The 16,088-nt window shown below is 39.5% G+C and overlaps 1 protein-coding gene across 2 annotated transcripts in view; it reads left to right on the top strand.

The window, feature by feature from the left end:
- LOC136709282 (latent-transforming growth factor beta-binding protein 4) overlaps positions 1–11,249 on the top strand; it is a 71,266-nt gene extending 60,017 nt beyond the window's left edge. For both annotated transcript variants that reach the window (XM_066684420.1, XM_066684419.1), the window contains 10 exons: positions 171–311; positions 1,655–1,894; positions 2,034–2,105; positions 2,356–2,484; positions 3,186–3,329; positions 3,495–3,647; positions 5,894–6,173; positions 6,810–7,060; positions 8,947–9,096; positions 10,196–11,249. In XM_066684420.1, the coding sequence (XP_066540517.1) occupies positions 171–311; positions 1,655–1,894; positions 2,034–2,105; positions 2,356–2,484; positions 3,186–3,329; positions 3,495–3,647; positions 5,894–6,173; positions 6,810–7,060; positions 8,947–9,096; positions 10,196–10,332 (1,697 nt within the window). In that variant the 3' untranslated portion in view covers positions 10,333–11,249. The remainder of the gene's footprint in view (positions 1–170; positions 312–1,654; positions 1,895–2,033; positions 2,106–2,355; positions 2,485–3,185; positions 3,330–3,494; positions 3,648–5,893; positions 6,174–6,809; positions 7,061–8,946; positions 9,097–10,195) is intronic.
- The last annotated feature ends 4,839 nt before the right edge of the window (positions 11,250–16,088 follow it).

Below are 16,088 nucleotides of genomic sequence, written 5' to 3'. Positions count from 1 at the left end.
ATGAATAATAAATACTTAATATGGGAATAATATTAAAAGAACTCTCTCTCTTTCTCTCTCTCTCTCTCTCTCTCTCTCTCTTTCTTTCTCTCTCTCTCTCTCTCTCTCTGTCTCTCTCTCTCTGTCTCCCTCTCTGTGTACTCTATTTCTCTGTCCCCCTCTCTCTGCAGATATAAATGAGTGTGAGACTATGGTGGGAGTGTGTGGAGCGGCGAGCTGCTGGAATGTTGAAGGCTCGTTTACATGTGAATGCGAAGGTCAACAGGAATTTAACCCCCGAACTCTACAGTGTGTAAGCAGAGCAAGACCAGGTACCTAATACACACACACACACACACACACACACACACACACACACACACACACACACACACACACACACACACATATATAAAAGCTAGAGAAGGACTTTTAGCCCACTACTGCCCCCACATGTCTGCACTTAAGAAGTACTTAAATATCATCTTTTCCCAAAAATCCAAATGCAAATTTACAATTTAAAATTTTCACAGTAATTTTCAGATAATTTCTATTGGTTCATTCATCATCAAAATTTACCGCAATGGAGAGGAAAAAAGATGGATGATTAGTTCTGGATTAAACACCGCTCCAACTCATCCCATAACTACTCCAAAAAACAGTTCCTGTGCTCCACATCCCAGAGCTGGGAAAACTGGCCTAAAGGCTGTTGACCTTAAGTCCCAGAGGATCCCACATCTGTCTATCTATGGGTGAATTTTAAAGTAGCTGAATGCTATAATATAATGGGCGTTTACAAAGTTTGAGCTGCACAGTGTATTATATTGGGAGGCTATGAACAAATAACAGGCTCTGAATGCAGGTGTTATGATATATAATAATAATAATAATAATAAATTTTTATTTGAAAGCGCCTTTCAAGTGACCCAAGGACACTGTACAATAAATAATAAAAATAAAAAATAAAATAAAATAAAATAAAAATGAAAATAAAAAGTTAAAAAAGAAGAAGAAAGTCAATAAAAGGTAAATGCACATACAAACATAAAATGACCATAGAGACATATACATAGTATCATCCATATGCTAGTTTAAAAAGATGAGTTTTTAGTCTGGTTTTAAAAACATCTACAGATGAACAAGCCCGCAGTTCGTCAGGAAGACTATTCCACAGCTTTGGACCCGCAACACAAAATGCTCTATTTCCAGAGGTGCTTAGCTTAAAATGTGGGACCTCAAGCAAATGGAGGCTTGAGGACCGAAGAGTGCGCACTGGAGAGTATGGTTTCAGTAGACTACTTAGGTAGGAAGGGGCAAGGTCATGCAAGGATTTAAACACCAACACAAGCAATTTGTACTGTATTCGGTACTTCACTGGAAGCCAATGAAGACGACTTAGGACTGGAGTAATATGCTCCCAAGATCTTGTATGGGTCAGCACCCTAGCAGCAGAGTTCTGCACATACTGCAACCTACTCAAAGCCCGAGCAGGGAGGCCACACAACAGAGCATGCAGTAGTCAAGTCTAGAAGTGACAAATGCATGGATATAAACTGAGAGGTGTTCTACAGTGGGAAGTTCACCTTACAGCAGTATGTGATTCAGTCGGATGAATGTAAATCTAAAAGTCTGTGTCTCTGTGTGTGTGTGTGTGTGTGTGTGTGTGTGTGTGTAGATGATGAACATGTTTCAGTGCTGCCTGAGGGCTCATCCTCATCACCCTCTCGCCCTGGCTCTGGCTCCTCACTGCCCCCCGCTGCACCAGGGGAGAAAAGAGAGTGTTACTACAACATACAGCAGCAAGAGTCCTGCAGCATCCTTACACACAACTCTACCCTTGAGGAGTGCTGCTGCACTGTGGGCCAGGGTTGGGGTCTACACTGTGTTTATTTCACTTGTCCTCAAACAGGAACAGGTAAACACACACACAAGATCCTTGAGTTAAGCTGCTACCCTGTGGGGCATGGGATCTACAGTGTGTTTATTACCCATTTATTCAGGAACGCTGTAAAACATTACAATAATTTTTTCATATTTTCATATTTTAAATTCAGCGGAATTCCAGAATTTGTGTCCAAGTGGACAGGGTCACGTGACTTCAGCAGTGGGAGCCTTCAGCTACAAGGGTAAATCACACTCACACTTACACACACACGCACCTGAAAAGGCACCAATGAATAACCCAGCAGTTTAACTTCAGTGAGATGTGGCAGGGACAAAGCACCCACCCACATAAACACACCCCCACCCACATACAGTCTTTGAAATGTAAATAAAGTGTTGTATTCTTCTGAGCCGTATTGTTTCCTGTGGTAGTTGCAAGTCGTTTATGCTTGTGCGGTTGTTACTGATGTGTGTGTTGTGCCATCACTCTAGATGTGGACGAGTGTAAACTCTTCGACCCGGTGGTGTGTAAAGGTGGAGTGTGTGTAAACAATATTCCTGGATACTCCTGTTACTGCCCCAACGGATACTACCACGACACCGTCCTAATGGAGTGTATTGGTCAGTGTGTTTTATTTTAATTCTGTGCAGTTTTACCCATGACTAAAGTTTTAAGATTCTTGATGCCTCACACACATGTAGTTTGTCAGGGACATGCATCTTTGTGAACTGCATCTTTGTGAAGATAAAAAGCTGCATCTTTGTGAAGATAAAAAGCTAAAATTGTTCTAATTTATAAACTGCAAGGCAAAGTAAATAAAGCATCAAAGGAAATGAGATCCTCTGGATAAGCCACAGTTGAGCCCAAGGTCACCACATGTGCTTTAGAGGTATAAACTCCTGCAGGATTGAGCTATGGACCAGTGGAACTGCTTCCTGGAGTGATGAGTGCCATCATAGGCTTCTGAGATACGCTGGAATGCAGAACTAATCGTCCAACTAACTACCTGATTCCACAGACGGTCTCATGCAGACTGAACCCTAAAAGTGATGTTCCAACATCTAATGTAAAGTCTTCTTTACATGGTGTTACTGCAGTAAAAGGGAACACACTTCTGATTTATTCATATCATTTCTGATGAGAATTTAGACGAGCTGGTGTCCACAGTTGTTTGTGTTTTTAACTAAAACATCCTTGTAGCTGTAGAGTGAAATTAAGAAGTAAACAACAACAACATCTTCTGAACTATCACAATTATGTCTTTTTCTGTTTCTGTTGGTGTCCTTCTCTGGTTCTCTGTCTCTGTTCTCTCTCTCTCTAGATAACAATGAGTGTGAAAATGAAGAGATGTGTCCTGGTGGTATGTGTATAAACACTATCGGTTCATATTACTGCACTTGTGAGCCCCCGCTGGTGCTGGACGACACACAGAGAAACTGTGTCAACATTTCCAGCTTTGCTGTGGGTAAGACATGAGACGTGATATTTGCAAGTCTGAGGTACACTTTGCGATGAGTCACCCTGCAGACTCCGTAGGGTTTTATGTTATTTTAATAGAGCTCGATACACCTAGAGTATAACACTGACTTCTCAGAACTCTCTCTCTTTTTCCTTTCTCTCTCTCTCATAGATGAGACTATGTCCTATTGTTGGCGGACAGTAACAGCTGATCTGGTGTGTCAGAATCTGCTGCGTGAATTTCAGGTGACATTTGTTGAATGTTGCTGTCGTTACGGCGAGGCCTGGGGTCTCAACTGTGCTCTTTGTCCACGGAGAGATGAGGGTAAAAAAACATAAAAAATACACACATGCACACACATACATTACATATACAGTGAAGAAAATGGTGGCCCTGTCACAAATATAGTAACCAATACATTTATGTTCTAAATGAACCTCATTAGAGGTTTATAAATACATTTAATATATAGTTTTGAAATTCAATTAAAAAAAATCTTCAGTAACTGTGCGCTATTCATCAATACACAAATTGTTAATGTCAACAAACTAGGTGTCCCAAAACTTTTGATGGGCCGTGTTGTTCCTTGTATTGACATAAGCAAGCTCAGATTACCTTCATAATCTGAACCCAGTCGGAATCCGCTCAAGGATTTCAGATCTAAGACTCTGTTGGCTGTGAACACAGAAGCATAATGTGGGCCACTTTAACCATTAATGGGTTCCATTATACTGTACATTATAAAATATTTGTGTTGTATTTTAGTTTAATATATTGGAAATATATATATATATATATAAATAGATAAAATGCCACAACTCTTGCACAGGCAATGTTTCATGTTTTAATTTTAAATTAACAGTCATTTGAATTAAAATATTCAAACTTTAACTTGTACATAGTTAAATATATATTTATGCTCCAGGGTATACACCAGCCACTTTATCATAAACCCCTCTTTTGCTGATGCCCAGGAGGACAGTGTAGATCATCTATTGATGTGTTCTCCATACTTTGAAACTGCCTAATGATGAATGTAGTAGAGTGGAAGAAACCTTTGTGGCAATTTAAGAAATTTTGAGATGGTTGCTAGTTTTTGCATATGCTAATTAAGTGTGAAGTAATTTCTAAGGTGTCGGTATATCATGATTGCTAGATAGTTACTGGGTGGTTAGTATGTCTCAGGGGCTGGTATGCTGTTGTTTTTTTATGCTGTGTGTTTACTAAGGTATTGGTAAGTTATTGGTGTTGTTTCCAAAATGACTGCTGCATAATTGGTAAGATCTTGCTTGATGGCTATGGTTTATGAGGCAGCTGCTTAAGACAAAATCTGTTTCAATTTCCCATTCCTTGCACATAATTTATAATGTCTATTTATATATATTATATAATATATAATTATACAATTATAATTATATAATTATATAATGTCATAATTTATAATGTTCACCCTACCCACTGCCAGTGTTTTGTATAATTCAAAGGACACTGCATGTAACTTCCAAAAGAAATTTAATCGTCATATATCCAGCATCTCTAACTCTACCCTAGTGATTCTCCACATGTCTAAACCCATACATCAGAGCCATTGTCCATGCTTTCCTTGAGAGGCTGCTGTTGCGCACTGTACTTCTTCTTCTTGCTTTCGAATCAGCCTAGTAATCATTCGCTTTCTCTGTCTGGAGGTGTGGCCTTGCTAAATGCCTTTCATGGATGACTTGACTCTAGCCGTGCCCACACCTTTGCACTTGCCCTACCACAACCCTGTGCTCCAATGTCCTAGCTAAATGCACCATCTGTCACATAGGCTCCCCATCTGACTATTGGTTACAATCAAGGTTTTTCCTTATGCTCTGAGGAAATTTTTATTTTTCACTGTCACCTCAGGTTGCTTACTTGGTGCTAGGATTTGTTGTAAATAGTATTTTATAAATAAAATCAAATTTAACTGAATTTGAAGTATATCATTTATTGTTGTTCCATAGCACAGTAAAAATTAATCAATTAAGCTTTCTAGCAGTAGTTCCAGTGCCCCTCACTCAAACCCATGTTACCACTAGCCATTTTCTTATAGCCTTTAAACTATCAGTTGTCACCTTAGCCATGGTAACGAGCCAAACTATAGACATGTTAATTATATGAATATGCTATTCTGTCCTCTGTCTCTTCAATTCTACAACTTGCTCTTTATCATTCACTGCTGCACAACTCTTAAATAGTTTCTTGAAAACAGATTCTATCACATCTCCCTCCATCAAAAGGCTTCCTGCATCTTTCAGGCTCAACAATCTTTTAGACTTGTGTTTAACCTTCAACTTTACCCATCTAAGTTTGTCATTCATTTTCTCCAATAACTGCAATAGATTGAGAGAGTAGTTGTAAATGTTATAATGTCATCCATGTACAGCCTATTTAGGGGGAGCTGGGTACCACCCTGCCACTTTCCCCAACCTAACATCTACCATTCACTTAATACCCTAGTTATCACCTCCAGTGCCATTATCGATTAGTGGGTATAGGAGGACATTTTTAATCATATGTTTTTTCTGTGTTTCTTCTATTCTATTCAGAGGCATATGAAGCCATGTGTAGTGCTGTGGGTCCTCCGCCCAACTCTCCTCGTTATTTTGACCATTTCGCCGGAAGAGGAGGAGGTGGAGGAGGAGGAGGAGGAGGAGGTGTATATCCTCCACCATATGGAGACACTGTTTATCGTGAAATTCAGCCAGCTCGGCCTGGCTATTCTCCTGATTACGATGACTATGCTCCAGTGGTAGGAACCAACCCAAGGTCTGGACTCAGGGCAAGGACACCTGGCTCATATCCACCGTATATCACACCTGGTCTGAGGTATGCTTCCAGTAAACAATTGCATGCTAGAAGCATTAAAGGGACTAATCAGTCATTTTTATCATAAATATAGCTAACTAAATTTAGGCTGTAATTTTATGTGTACAAAATGCTCACAACACCATAGTAAAATCCCGAAATCCTAATTGGGCTGGTAACACACATGAGCCTTGGTGGATTTGGTGGAATTACCCTAAATTATTAAGATTAAAAAATTTTGCACTATGGCTTTTGGGTGGATGATGTCAAATGGTTTCACAGCACTACACTTGAAAACAGTAAACTCCATCATAAAGAAATTTGCACAAACGTAAAAAATAAAAAATTTTTGCATTTAGGGTAACTGCATCATATCAAGGCTTACGTGTGTTATCACCTAGGGTTTCTTTTTTACAGCCTTTTTTTCTACAATCTTCTATGAGATGTGGAATCAAATCACTTTGTAGTCCCTGGATGAAGCAGTTTAGATTCTATGGAGTAGGTTCTGCACACGTGGAGGTGGCAATGTTTAAAATAAATTATACATCCTGGTCACTGAGTGTCAGTATAAAAGTTGTTTAATTACATTAAGAATAATCACTGGAGAAATTTACTATTTGCTTATTTTTTCTTTATTTATTACTGATTATTATCCAGATCTGGTAGTTATTATGAAGATGAAGACTATGACATGGCCCCTGCCCCTCCGTTTGGATCAGACCCCCGTAGTGAGAGAGCATTTGGGACTAGGCCACGTCCTCCTCTCGCCGAGTCTCGCCCCCTAAGTCTTGCCCCTTTACCTGAGGAACAAGAGGGGGCGGGCATGGAGCCTTGGACTTCTGGTGCCCCCTACCCACCTTTCACTGACAGACGAGTGGAAGGAGACAGGCCACGGAGAGTTTATGAAAGTAAGGAAACAAATAGCTAAAATTGTATTATATTTTGTACACTAAAAAACACTAAATGTCTTATCACCAACTATCACAGCCTAGGTAATAGGGCAAGATTTAAAAACCATCACAAATGGTTTGTATTATATATGATACTGTAACTGGGGCGGCACAGAGGCGTAGCAGGTAGTGTCGTAGTCACACAGCTCCAGGGACCTGGAAGTTATGGGTTCAAGTCCTGCTCCGGGTGACTGTCTGTGATGAGTGTGGTGTGTTCTCCCTGTGTCTGCGTGGGTTTCCTCCGGGTGACTGTCTGTGAGGAGCTTGGTGTGTTCTCCCTGTGTCCGCGTGGGTTTCCTCCGGGTGCTCCAGTTTCCTCCCATGGTCCAAAAACACGCGTTAATAGGTGGATTGGTGACTCACAAGTGTCCGTAGGTGTGACTGTGTGAGTGAATGTGTGTGTGTTGCCCTGTGAAGGACTGGCGCCCCCTCCATCATTGCACCCAATGATTCCAGGTAGGCTCTGGACCCACCGCGAACCTGAACTGGATAAGCGCTTACAAATAATGAATGATTGAATGAATGGAAGCCAGTGAATATGCTTGGGGGTTAGACTGATGTGCTCCCACAGGACCATGTGGGTCAAAACCCTTGCACATATTTTTGCACATACTGGAGCCGTTTCAAAACCTGAACAGGTAAACAAATAAAGAATGGACCTTAGCCACAGTCAAATTTAATTTCAGATTCCTAATCTGAGTCAAAGAGGAGAAAAAGTAACCCAGGATAAAAACAGCATTGTCCCCAATCTTCTTAATTGCATCTTAAAAAGATTTTATTCCAAGCAATTTGAGACAAATTGTATTTGTCCATTCACAGTGAAATTTTCATACATTTACTTCCATCGAAAGTTAAAAAGGTTTTTTGGTCTCCTTTAAAGTTACAATTTTGTAGATACATGTTGGACAATGACAATGACAATCTGTACATCATCTGCAAAACAGTGAAACTACAACCCACGTCACCTAATGATGCCACCAAGGGGGAGCATGTACAGGGTGGGCCATTTATATGGATACACCTTAATAAAATGGGAATGGTTGGTGATATTAACTTCCTGTTTGTGGCACATTAGTATATGGGAGGGGGAAAATGGTGACCATGGCGGCCATTTTGAGGTCTGCCATTTTGGATCCAAGTTTTGTTTTTCAATGAGAAGAGGGTCATGTGACACATCAAACTTATTGGGAATTTCACAAGAAAAACAAAGCTGTAAATGTAACTTTATTCTTTCATGAGTTATTTACAAGTTTCTGACCACTTATAAAGTGTGTTCAAAGTGCTGCCCACTGTGTTGGATTGTCAATGCATCCCTCTTCTCCCACTCTTCACACACTGATAGCAACACCGCAGGAGAAATGCTAGCACAGGCTTCCAGTATCTGTAGTTTCAGGTGCTGCGCATCTCGTATCTTCACAGCATAGACAATTGCCTTCAGATGACCCCAAAGATTAAATTCTAAGGGGGTTAGATCGGGAGCCCTTGGGGGCCATTCAACTGGCTCACGATGACCAATCCACTTTCCAGGAAACTGTTCATCTAGGAATGCTCGGACCTGACACCCATAATGTGGTGGTGCACCATCTTGCTGGAAAAACTCAGGGAATGTGCCAGCTTCAGTGCATAAAAAGGGAAACACATCATCATGTAGCAATTTCGCACATCCAGTGGCCTTGAGGTTTCTATTGATGAAGAATGGCACCACTCCACATCCAGATGTGCAGCACCTGAAACCATGGATACTGGAAGCCTGTGCTAGCATTTCTCCTGCGGTGTTGCTATCAGTGTGTGAAGAGTGGGAGAAGAGGGTTATATCTCTTTTACTTGTGTGTGTGTGTGTGTAGGGCAGTATGAGCCATATGCTGGGCTGATGGAAGGGGAGTGTGGGATACTGCAGGGCTGTGAGAATGGACGCTGCGTTCGAGTTGGAGAAGGATACACCTGTGACTGTTATGATGGATTTCAGCTGGACGTCAGCTCCATGACTTGTATAGGTACAGTCAGTTTATTTACAACAGACCACTGAGACCATGTGATTGTTCTATAGTGGGTTTCATTCAATAGCATTAGCCATAATGGTAAGCTTTGCATAAAATGTTAAAAATATCAGAAATGTTTGATTTGAATCAATATTGTTGCCTGCTTCTGATCAAAATAGTATATAAGGCATATTCAATGGGAAATATGTAATTCATAGAAGTAGAAAAAGTGTTTTTAAATCTTAAATGTAACAGTATTTAGCAACACTACTATCATCATTCATAAGGCTTCATAACATTTGCTTATTAAAACAACTGAAAAACCTATATAAACTTCTTTAAATTCTTATTCCAACAATTCTTTGTTCTCATTAATACTGTTTTAAACCGTAAAGTACAAGTTCTATCAAATGATGCTTGCCAAAAGTGGGAAGATTTCAACAGCCTTTCCAAGTAGACACACTACACTGACTACTAACGTCTGTTTTGTATTTATTTTGTGATTTACTGTGAAGCTTTAAGGTTACGTTTGCTGTTTCTATACATTTTCTGGGCTTCAGTTGTGTGGTAGATTTATATGCGACATTATTTATTTATACAATATCAGAATCTCAGTAATTGTTTACAAAATAAGCAAATGTTTACAGATTTATTTTGTTGCTTCTTCTGAATGTTTAAAAATATTAAATTTGTAGTAAATAGAACTTTTTAATAAATAAAAACATTTAACACATATACTAAATTAATATATTTATTAATTTGATATAATTAACATTATTAAAACATTTATTTTGTCCCAATAGTTTGGTCTTAATTAATAAAAGTATTTTTCAGTGTTGTGTCATATCGCCAAGAATACCGTTATTGCCAAAATACTAGAACTATCGTGATATAATTTTACAGCCAAATCGCCAACCCCTAATGCCATGTGACGTGACTGCCTTATATAAGATAGATGCAGCTCTTATGAATAATGACCTAAAGGTTGGGTTTTCTCCTCCTAATTGATTCATTTGTACTGAAATATCGATACAGCTTTCAAATGGTTAATTAAAAAACATTTCAACAGCTACAATAACAGACTGAAAGTGAGTGTGTGTGTGTTTCTCTGTAGATGTGAATGAGTGTGAAGACCAGAGTCTTCCAAAGTGTTCCAATGGCCAGTGTGTGAATACAGAGGGTTCGTACAGGTGTGTGTGTCACAGAGGATTCGTCATGTCCCGCAGACCTAACCACTGCATTCCAGCTTAAAAAGCTCTTAACTGCTAAAATACAGCACATTTTATTATTCAACCTGGTTTTTTAAATCAGTCTGGACTATTGTTTAGAACATTTAAAGGAACATTTTTTTACTTGTTTACAAGAGAGATTAATGTATTATGTAACACTGTTAAACACTGTTTCACAACACACTCTACGCTCTGACTTGATGCTGTGGGACCAAAACTTTGTTTCTCCTGTGTTTTTCATTTTATTTATTATTTTTGCCATTGTTTGAAGAAATAATTAAATTAAAACACTTCACAAATTGGAGCCTTACTTTGCTTACATTGAAAGTTGAGAGTTAATTTATTTGGAAATAAAGTTTTATTGTGACAGTAATGATATGGATACTAAGCTCTAAAACAGCTCCCTGGTTGCTATAGTGATCTAACAGCCTGCTAAATACATTAAATACATTATGAGAAGTGCAGGGCACAATCACTCCACAGAACATGGCTTCACAAGAATAAATTTGAAGTATTGCCCAACTCTAAATGAAATTTAATTATAAAATATATAGGACTCTGGCTGTTTAAATAAGTTTTCACACAAATACAACATACATTTATCAAAAAAGTTCTCTACACATACATATCTAGAGTTAGCTTGTTTAAGAACTGCTAAATGTAATTATTAAAATTATATATGACTTACTTGACTTTTTTTGTGATTCATTGTTCATATGTTGTTGCTGAATTCTCTCACTTCCACAGTTTATTAAAACATTATTAACACACTGCACTGTATCTGTGGAAGAAAATATGGTGTTTTACACAGTTATTAATTGTTTATTTTTAAAGGAAATGGGTTCATATTCTAAGTGAGGGCTAATGTTTTTTTATTATTCTATCTTATATATCATTTCTATTGTGTTGTATTTTACTGTGCACGTTAACTCTTTTTATAACGAATTAAACTTTTTTTTAATATTTAAACGAATTATCTGTTCTTTATGGTGTGTTCTCCCAGTGTCTGTCTGGGTTTCCTACCAGTCAGTGGTTACTATTCAGAGTGAATACCATTTCAACCTTTAGCACTACTCCTGTTTTTGCCTAGGGCTAGGGGTGTCTCAATCCTTCTTGGAAAAAAGGGGTAGGGACAAAGGAGAGGGCTATATATCACTTTTAATGGAGATTTTTTATGAGCACACTTCAAATGAAAGGCTACAAGTGCCTTGTGAATTACCAGCAAAATAGTGGAGCAAGCAACCAAAGAAAGCCATGAATACCAAAGTTTTCTCCTTTAAAACTATGATAACCATTATATTATTTTATTTCCATGTGTTTCAATGCATTTTACAGCTAATATTTTGCTGATGCTGCAGAATTTCCATTTCCACCTTAAATGGTGAAACAATTACGTTCTTGTGTCTATGGATATGACAAAATTTAAGGTGGATCTGGACGTTTAGGACAATAAGATCCTGAATAAGCTGCGGAATTCAGCTTCATATCACAGAGAGCTGAGAGGGTGATATATGATTGTGGAACAGTTCTGAAGGCAGGAAGTCTTAAATTCAACTACATCTGATATCACTGCAGACTGAGTGCTCAAGCACTGCACTTCGTTCTGATGACGTATCAGACTCTTGAAGGTTGTATTGTTTAGGAGAGGATGATTTTTGACACTACAGCTTGTAACTCAGTTCCAAGGGGCAACATTACACTAGAAAACACGGGGTAGGTATAAAATGTAATAAATGGGATTCACCCTAATTCTCTTCTGTGTGAAGTGTGATGGTGTGTAAGGTGGTGTTGCTGCTGCTGTGTGATGGTGTGAGTCATTGTACAAAACACCACTCCAACTTTATTTCTTAAATTACAGTATGATATGTATAATTTAAACATAACAAAATAACAAACTTCATGTTATAGCTCTGCTCATGGTTTTAGATGAAATGGTGTATTTCATTTTTTGTTCCTTTTCACGTGCCTGAGTAAGAAGGATCCTAACCTGATTACACTGCCTCATAACCCTAATGCCCTGTGTTTATGTGAATACAGACTTAATCCTTTTTATAGGCCAATCCCGCACCATCTCTCGCTCACACACACAAGCTTATTAAAGGGATACCAGGAGACAGCGGAATATCAGCTCAACACCAGCACACACCCTCTCAACACCAGAATACACCGTCAACACACGAACAGGAAACACAAAACCAACACTCAATACAAACACAACCTGCTAATTCTCAGAATTTATAGAAAAGCAGTATCTCATGTTCTAGCACAAACCTCAAATGTATTAGTGTATACCAATAATTTGTATACCACAGTTTGTTATCGCTGTTTATTATTACGTTTTAAGCTAATGAAACAGAAATTAAATTATGTTTATCAACTTTCCACCACGGGCAGCAGGTAGTGTCACAGTCACACAGCTCCAGGGGCCTGGAGGTTGTGGGTTCGATTCCCGCTCCGGGTGACTGTCTGTGAGGAGTGTGGTGTGTTCTCCCTGTGTCTGTGTGGGATTCCTCTGGGTGACTGTCTGTGAGGAGTGTGGTGTGTTCTCCCTGTGTCAGCGTGGGTTTCCTCTGGGTGACTGTCTGTGAGGAGTGTGGTGTGTTCTCCCCGTGTCTGCGTGGGTTTCCTCCGGGTGACTGTCTGTGAGGAGTGTGGTGTGTTCTCCCTGTGTCTGTGTGGGTTTCCTCTGGGTGACTGTCTGTGAGGAGTGTGGTGTGTTCTCCCTGTGTCAGCGTGGGTTTCCTCCGGGTGACTGTCTGTGAGGAGTGTGGTGTGTTCTCCCTGTGTCTGCGTGAGTTTCCTCCGGGTGCTCCGGTTTCCTCCCACAGTCCAAAAACACACGTTGGTAGTTGGATTAGCGACTCAAATGTGTCCGTAGGTGTGAGTGTGTGTGTGTGTGTGTCTGTGTTGCCCTGTGAAGGACTGGCGCCCCCTCCAGGGTGTATTCCCGCCTTGCGCCCAATGATTCCAGGTAGGCTCTGGACCCACCGCGACCCTGAACTGGATAAGGATTACAGATAATGAATGAATGAACTTTCCACCAGATAAATATGTTCCATCCCATCAAACATTCTTTTTTGCACTTTTCGACATACTCTGGACCATTAACTAGTTCTATTCAGGATTTTTTAACCTTGGTACTCTCCAGCAATAGGTCCACCTTTGCACCAGTGTTAATGAGAATCGAGGGGGTGTTATTCAAAGCTGCTCTCGGTCTAAAGAGATAAATGAATAGTCAATAAATTGTCATTGCTTATCTATTGTTTACAGTGTGTTCAGATCATAGTGATTTATGATACCCATGTACAAAATGCCGATTTCTGTCAGAAACAGCAGAAAAATATAAAAGGCACGCCTCGACTGAACATAGGCACAGAAACCACACAAACATAGCATTTTGCTTTTTTTTCTTTCTTACTTTCTTGCTATTTTCTTTTGTTTTCAAATAAGAAAGCAGATAATGAGCCCACCGTAATGCTTTACTCCACATTGGTTGAAAAATCTATGCATCCCACTGAGAGTCTTAGGGCTGGAATCAGTGCTAGATTATGTGTTTTTTTGCAGAGTAAGAGCTTCAGTCACTGTGTTATTATTGTACGCTATTGGCAATCCTGAAACGTAAGACGGCTACTACCTAGTAGTATCCAATTGGGATACTATAGCAACTCCCTAGCAACCACTTAGCAACTCTTTTCCAACCTCATAGCTTCCACTTAGCAACACCTCAACAACTATCTGGTATATCATGAGAGCTGCCTAGCAACAGCACTGAAGTAATTTATGGTAATTTATGTAGACAGACATCTGACTACGTATCTATCACTCAATTCTATCTATTTATATCTGTATCAATCTATCCACCACTCTGTCTAAACCTCTATGTCAAATATCTTTAATTCATTTTGTCAATTAATTACTGATTTTTATTTATTGTTTTTATTTCTTTGCAAGCGCTGTTATTTCATTCAGGAAATGCACTTTTCTTGTTTTTTAAGTTTCTATCTGAGTCCCTAATTCAGCTGTAAATTCTACAGTAACTCCTGGAGTCTGAATACTTGATATTGGAGGTAAGTAGAATCAGGCATCCTTTTTAAAAGCTGACTGTTATTAAAACAACTCCGATCCTCCTTCACCACACCCCAGTGCAGGAGGCTTTGTCATTAGTCCATGCTTGGCCACGGACTCATGATGGACTTAGGCTCATGTCCCGCTGCCCTGAGAACAACCCAGTTCATTTCAGGTATTTTGTAGAGATTACATTCACTGAGTCCATGATGGGTGTAGCTTAAGTAGCCAAACAGATGCATTAAAAAGTGCTTACATGTTGTGCTACATATTTTCTTGATCTGTGGGTCCACTTCACCATCATCTCACGCACTTAAAGATTTACAGTTCAGATTTCATTATATGTGTGTGTGTGGGTGTGTGAGACAGATTGAGATTGTGTGTGTTGTGTAACAAGACCAGTAACTGACAGATACACACTGTAATGCTGTTCATATTAGTGTTTGCAGTGTCATGTATCACTATTAGAGTGCATTTGTGTATGTTGTGTATTGTGTCTTAATTTCTTATAAAAACATACAGTAGTACTGTTGTGTGTCCGTATTATTTATGTCTGTTGTGTGTGTGTGTGTGTTGGAGTCAGCAGTATGTGAGATTAGACTGTGTGGTGACAGTGCAGTAACAGAGCTGCTGGCCCACCCCCACCCTGATTCACCTACTGCCCCAAATTCAGCTCTACAACCTTCACACACACATACACACACACACACAAACACACATTCAGCGTTTGTACCTGATCTCACTAATGTTCTCCTGGCTGAATGCCATCAAATTATATTAAATATTATTCAATAACCTAGTGTCTCCCCAAAAGAGCCGAAGCGGTCACTGCAGAGGTACACACTCCTGATTAATAGTCTTCACCTCATAACAGACGCTGGACAGGTTTTAAATTATAAATAGACTTATATACTGTAAATATAAGGAGTACTGTTATAAGGATATGCAAATGATTGCCAATAATAGCGACTATTATTAGAATTATACACTAATTTCTTTCAGCATTTAATGAATATTGTTATGCTATTATTATAAAATTAAATATGATTATGACATGTACATTTTATGCATTAAATGCATCTTTAAATGGTAAAAAAAATACAAACCCATTTCATTTCTGAGTGTTTAAACGCTAGGGAGTGTGTAGAATGTGTGTCTATGATTAATCCCATGCTGAATGTGAGTGTTTGTGTTGTGGCTGTGTGTGTGTGTGAGAGAAAGAGCGTTAGAGAGTGAGAGAGAGTGAATGTGTGTGTGTGTGTGTGTGTGTGAGAGAGAGAGAGAGAGAGAGAGAGTAAATTGGCTCAGTTTGTTGCTGAGATGGACTTTCTGAGGGATTAAAGCCTGATAGTGAGACAGCCTGGACTAGACAGTAATCCTCTCACCTGAGAGAACGAGGGAGAGGGAGACACACACACACTGGGTCAGTGTTCTGTAACAGTGAACTGAAAGCGGGTCAGAGCTGCACAGCTGGAGACACACTTCTAGGAACTGCTCTAATTCCTCACAAGTGGCACAGCTACAGTGGTGCGATCGTTCGAACATAATGCACTTTAATCTGCTTTATTTACTTTCCCTCAGATACACTGTGTATTCAAATGTGCAGTGAGTGTGTGAGTGTGTGTTGCCCTGTGAAGGACTGGCGCCCCCTCCAGGGTGTATTCCTGCCTTGCGCCCAATGATTCCAGGTAGGCTCTGGACCCACCGCGACCC

This window comes from Hoplias malabaricus, chromosome 11, assembly GCF_029633855.1.
Source record: "Hoplias malabaricus isolate fHopMal1 chromosome 11, fHopMal1.hap1, whole genome shotgun sequence".
Taxonomy (NCBI): Eukaryota; Metazoa; Chordata; class Actinopteri; order Characiformes; family Erythrinidae; genus Hoplias; species Hoplias malabaricus.
The sequence above is the reverse complement of the archived record's forward strand: the minus strand, read 5'-3'. Positions and strand labels throughout refer to the sequence as shown.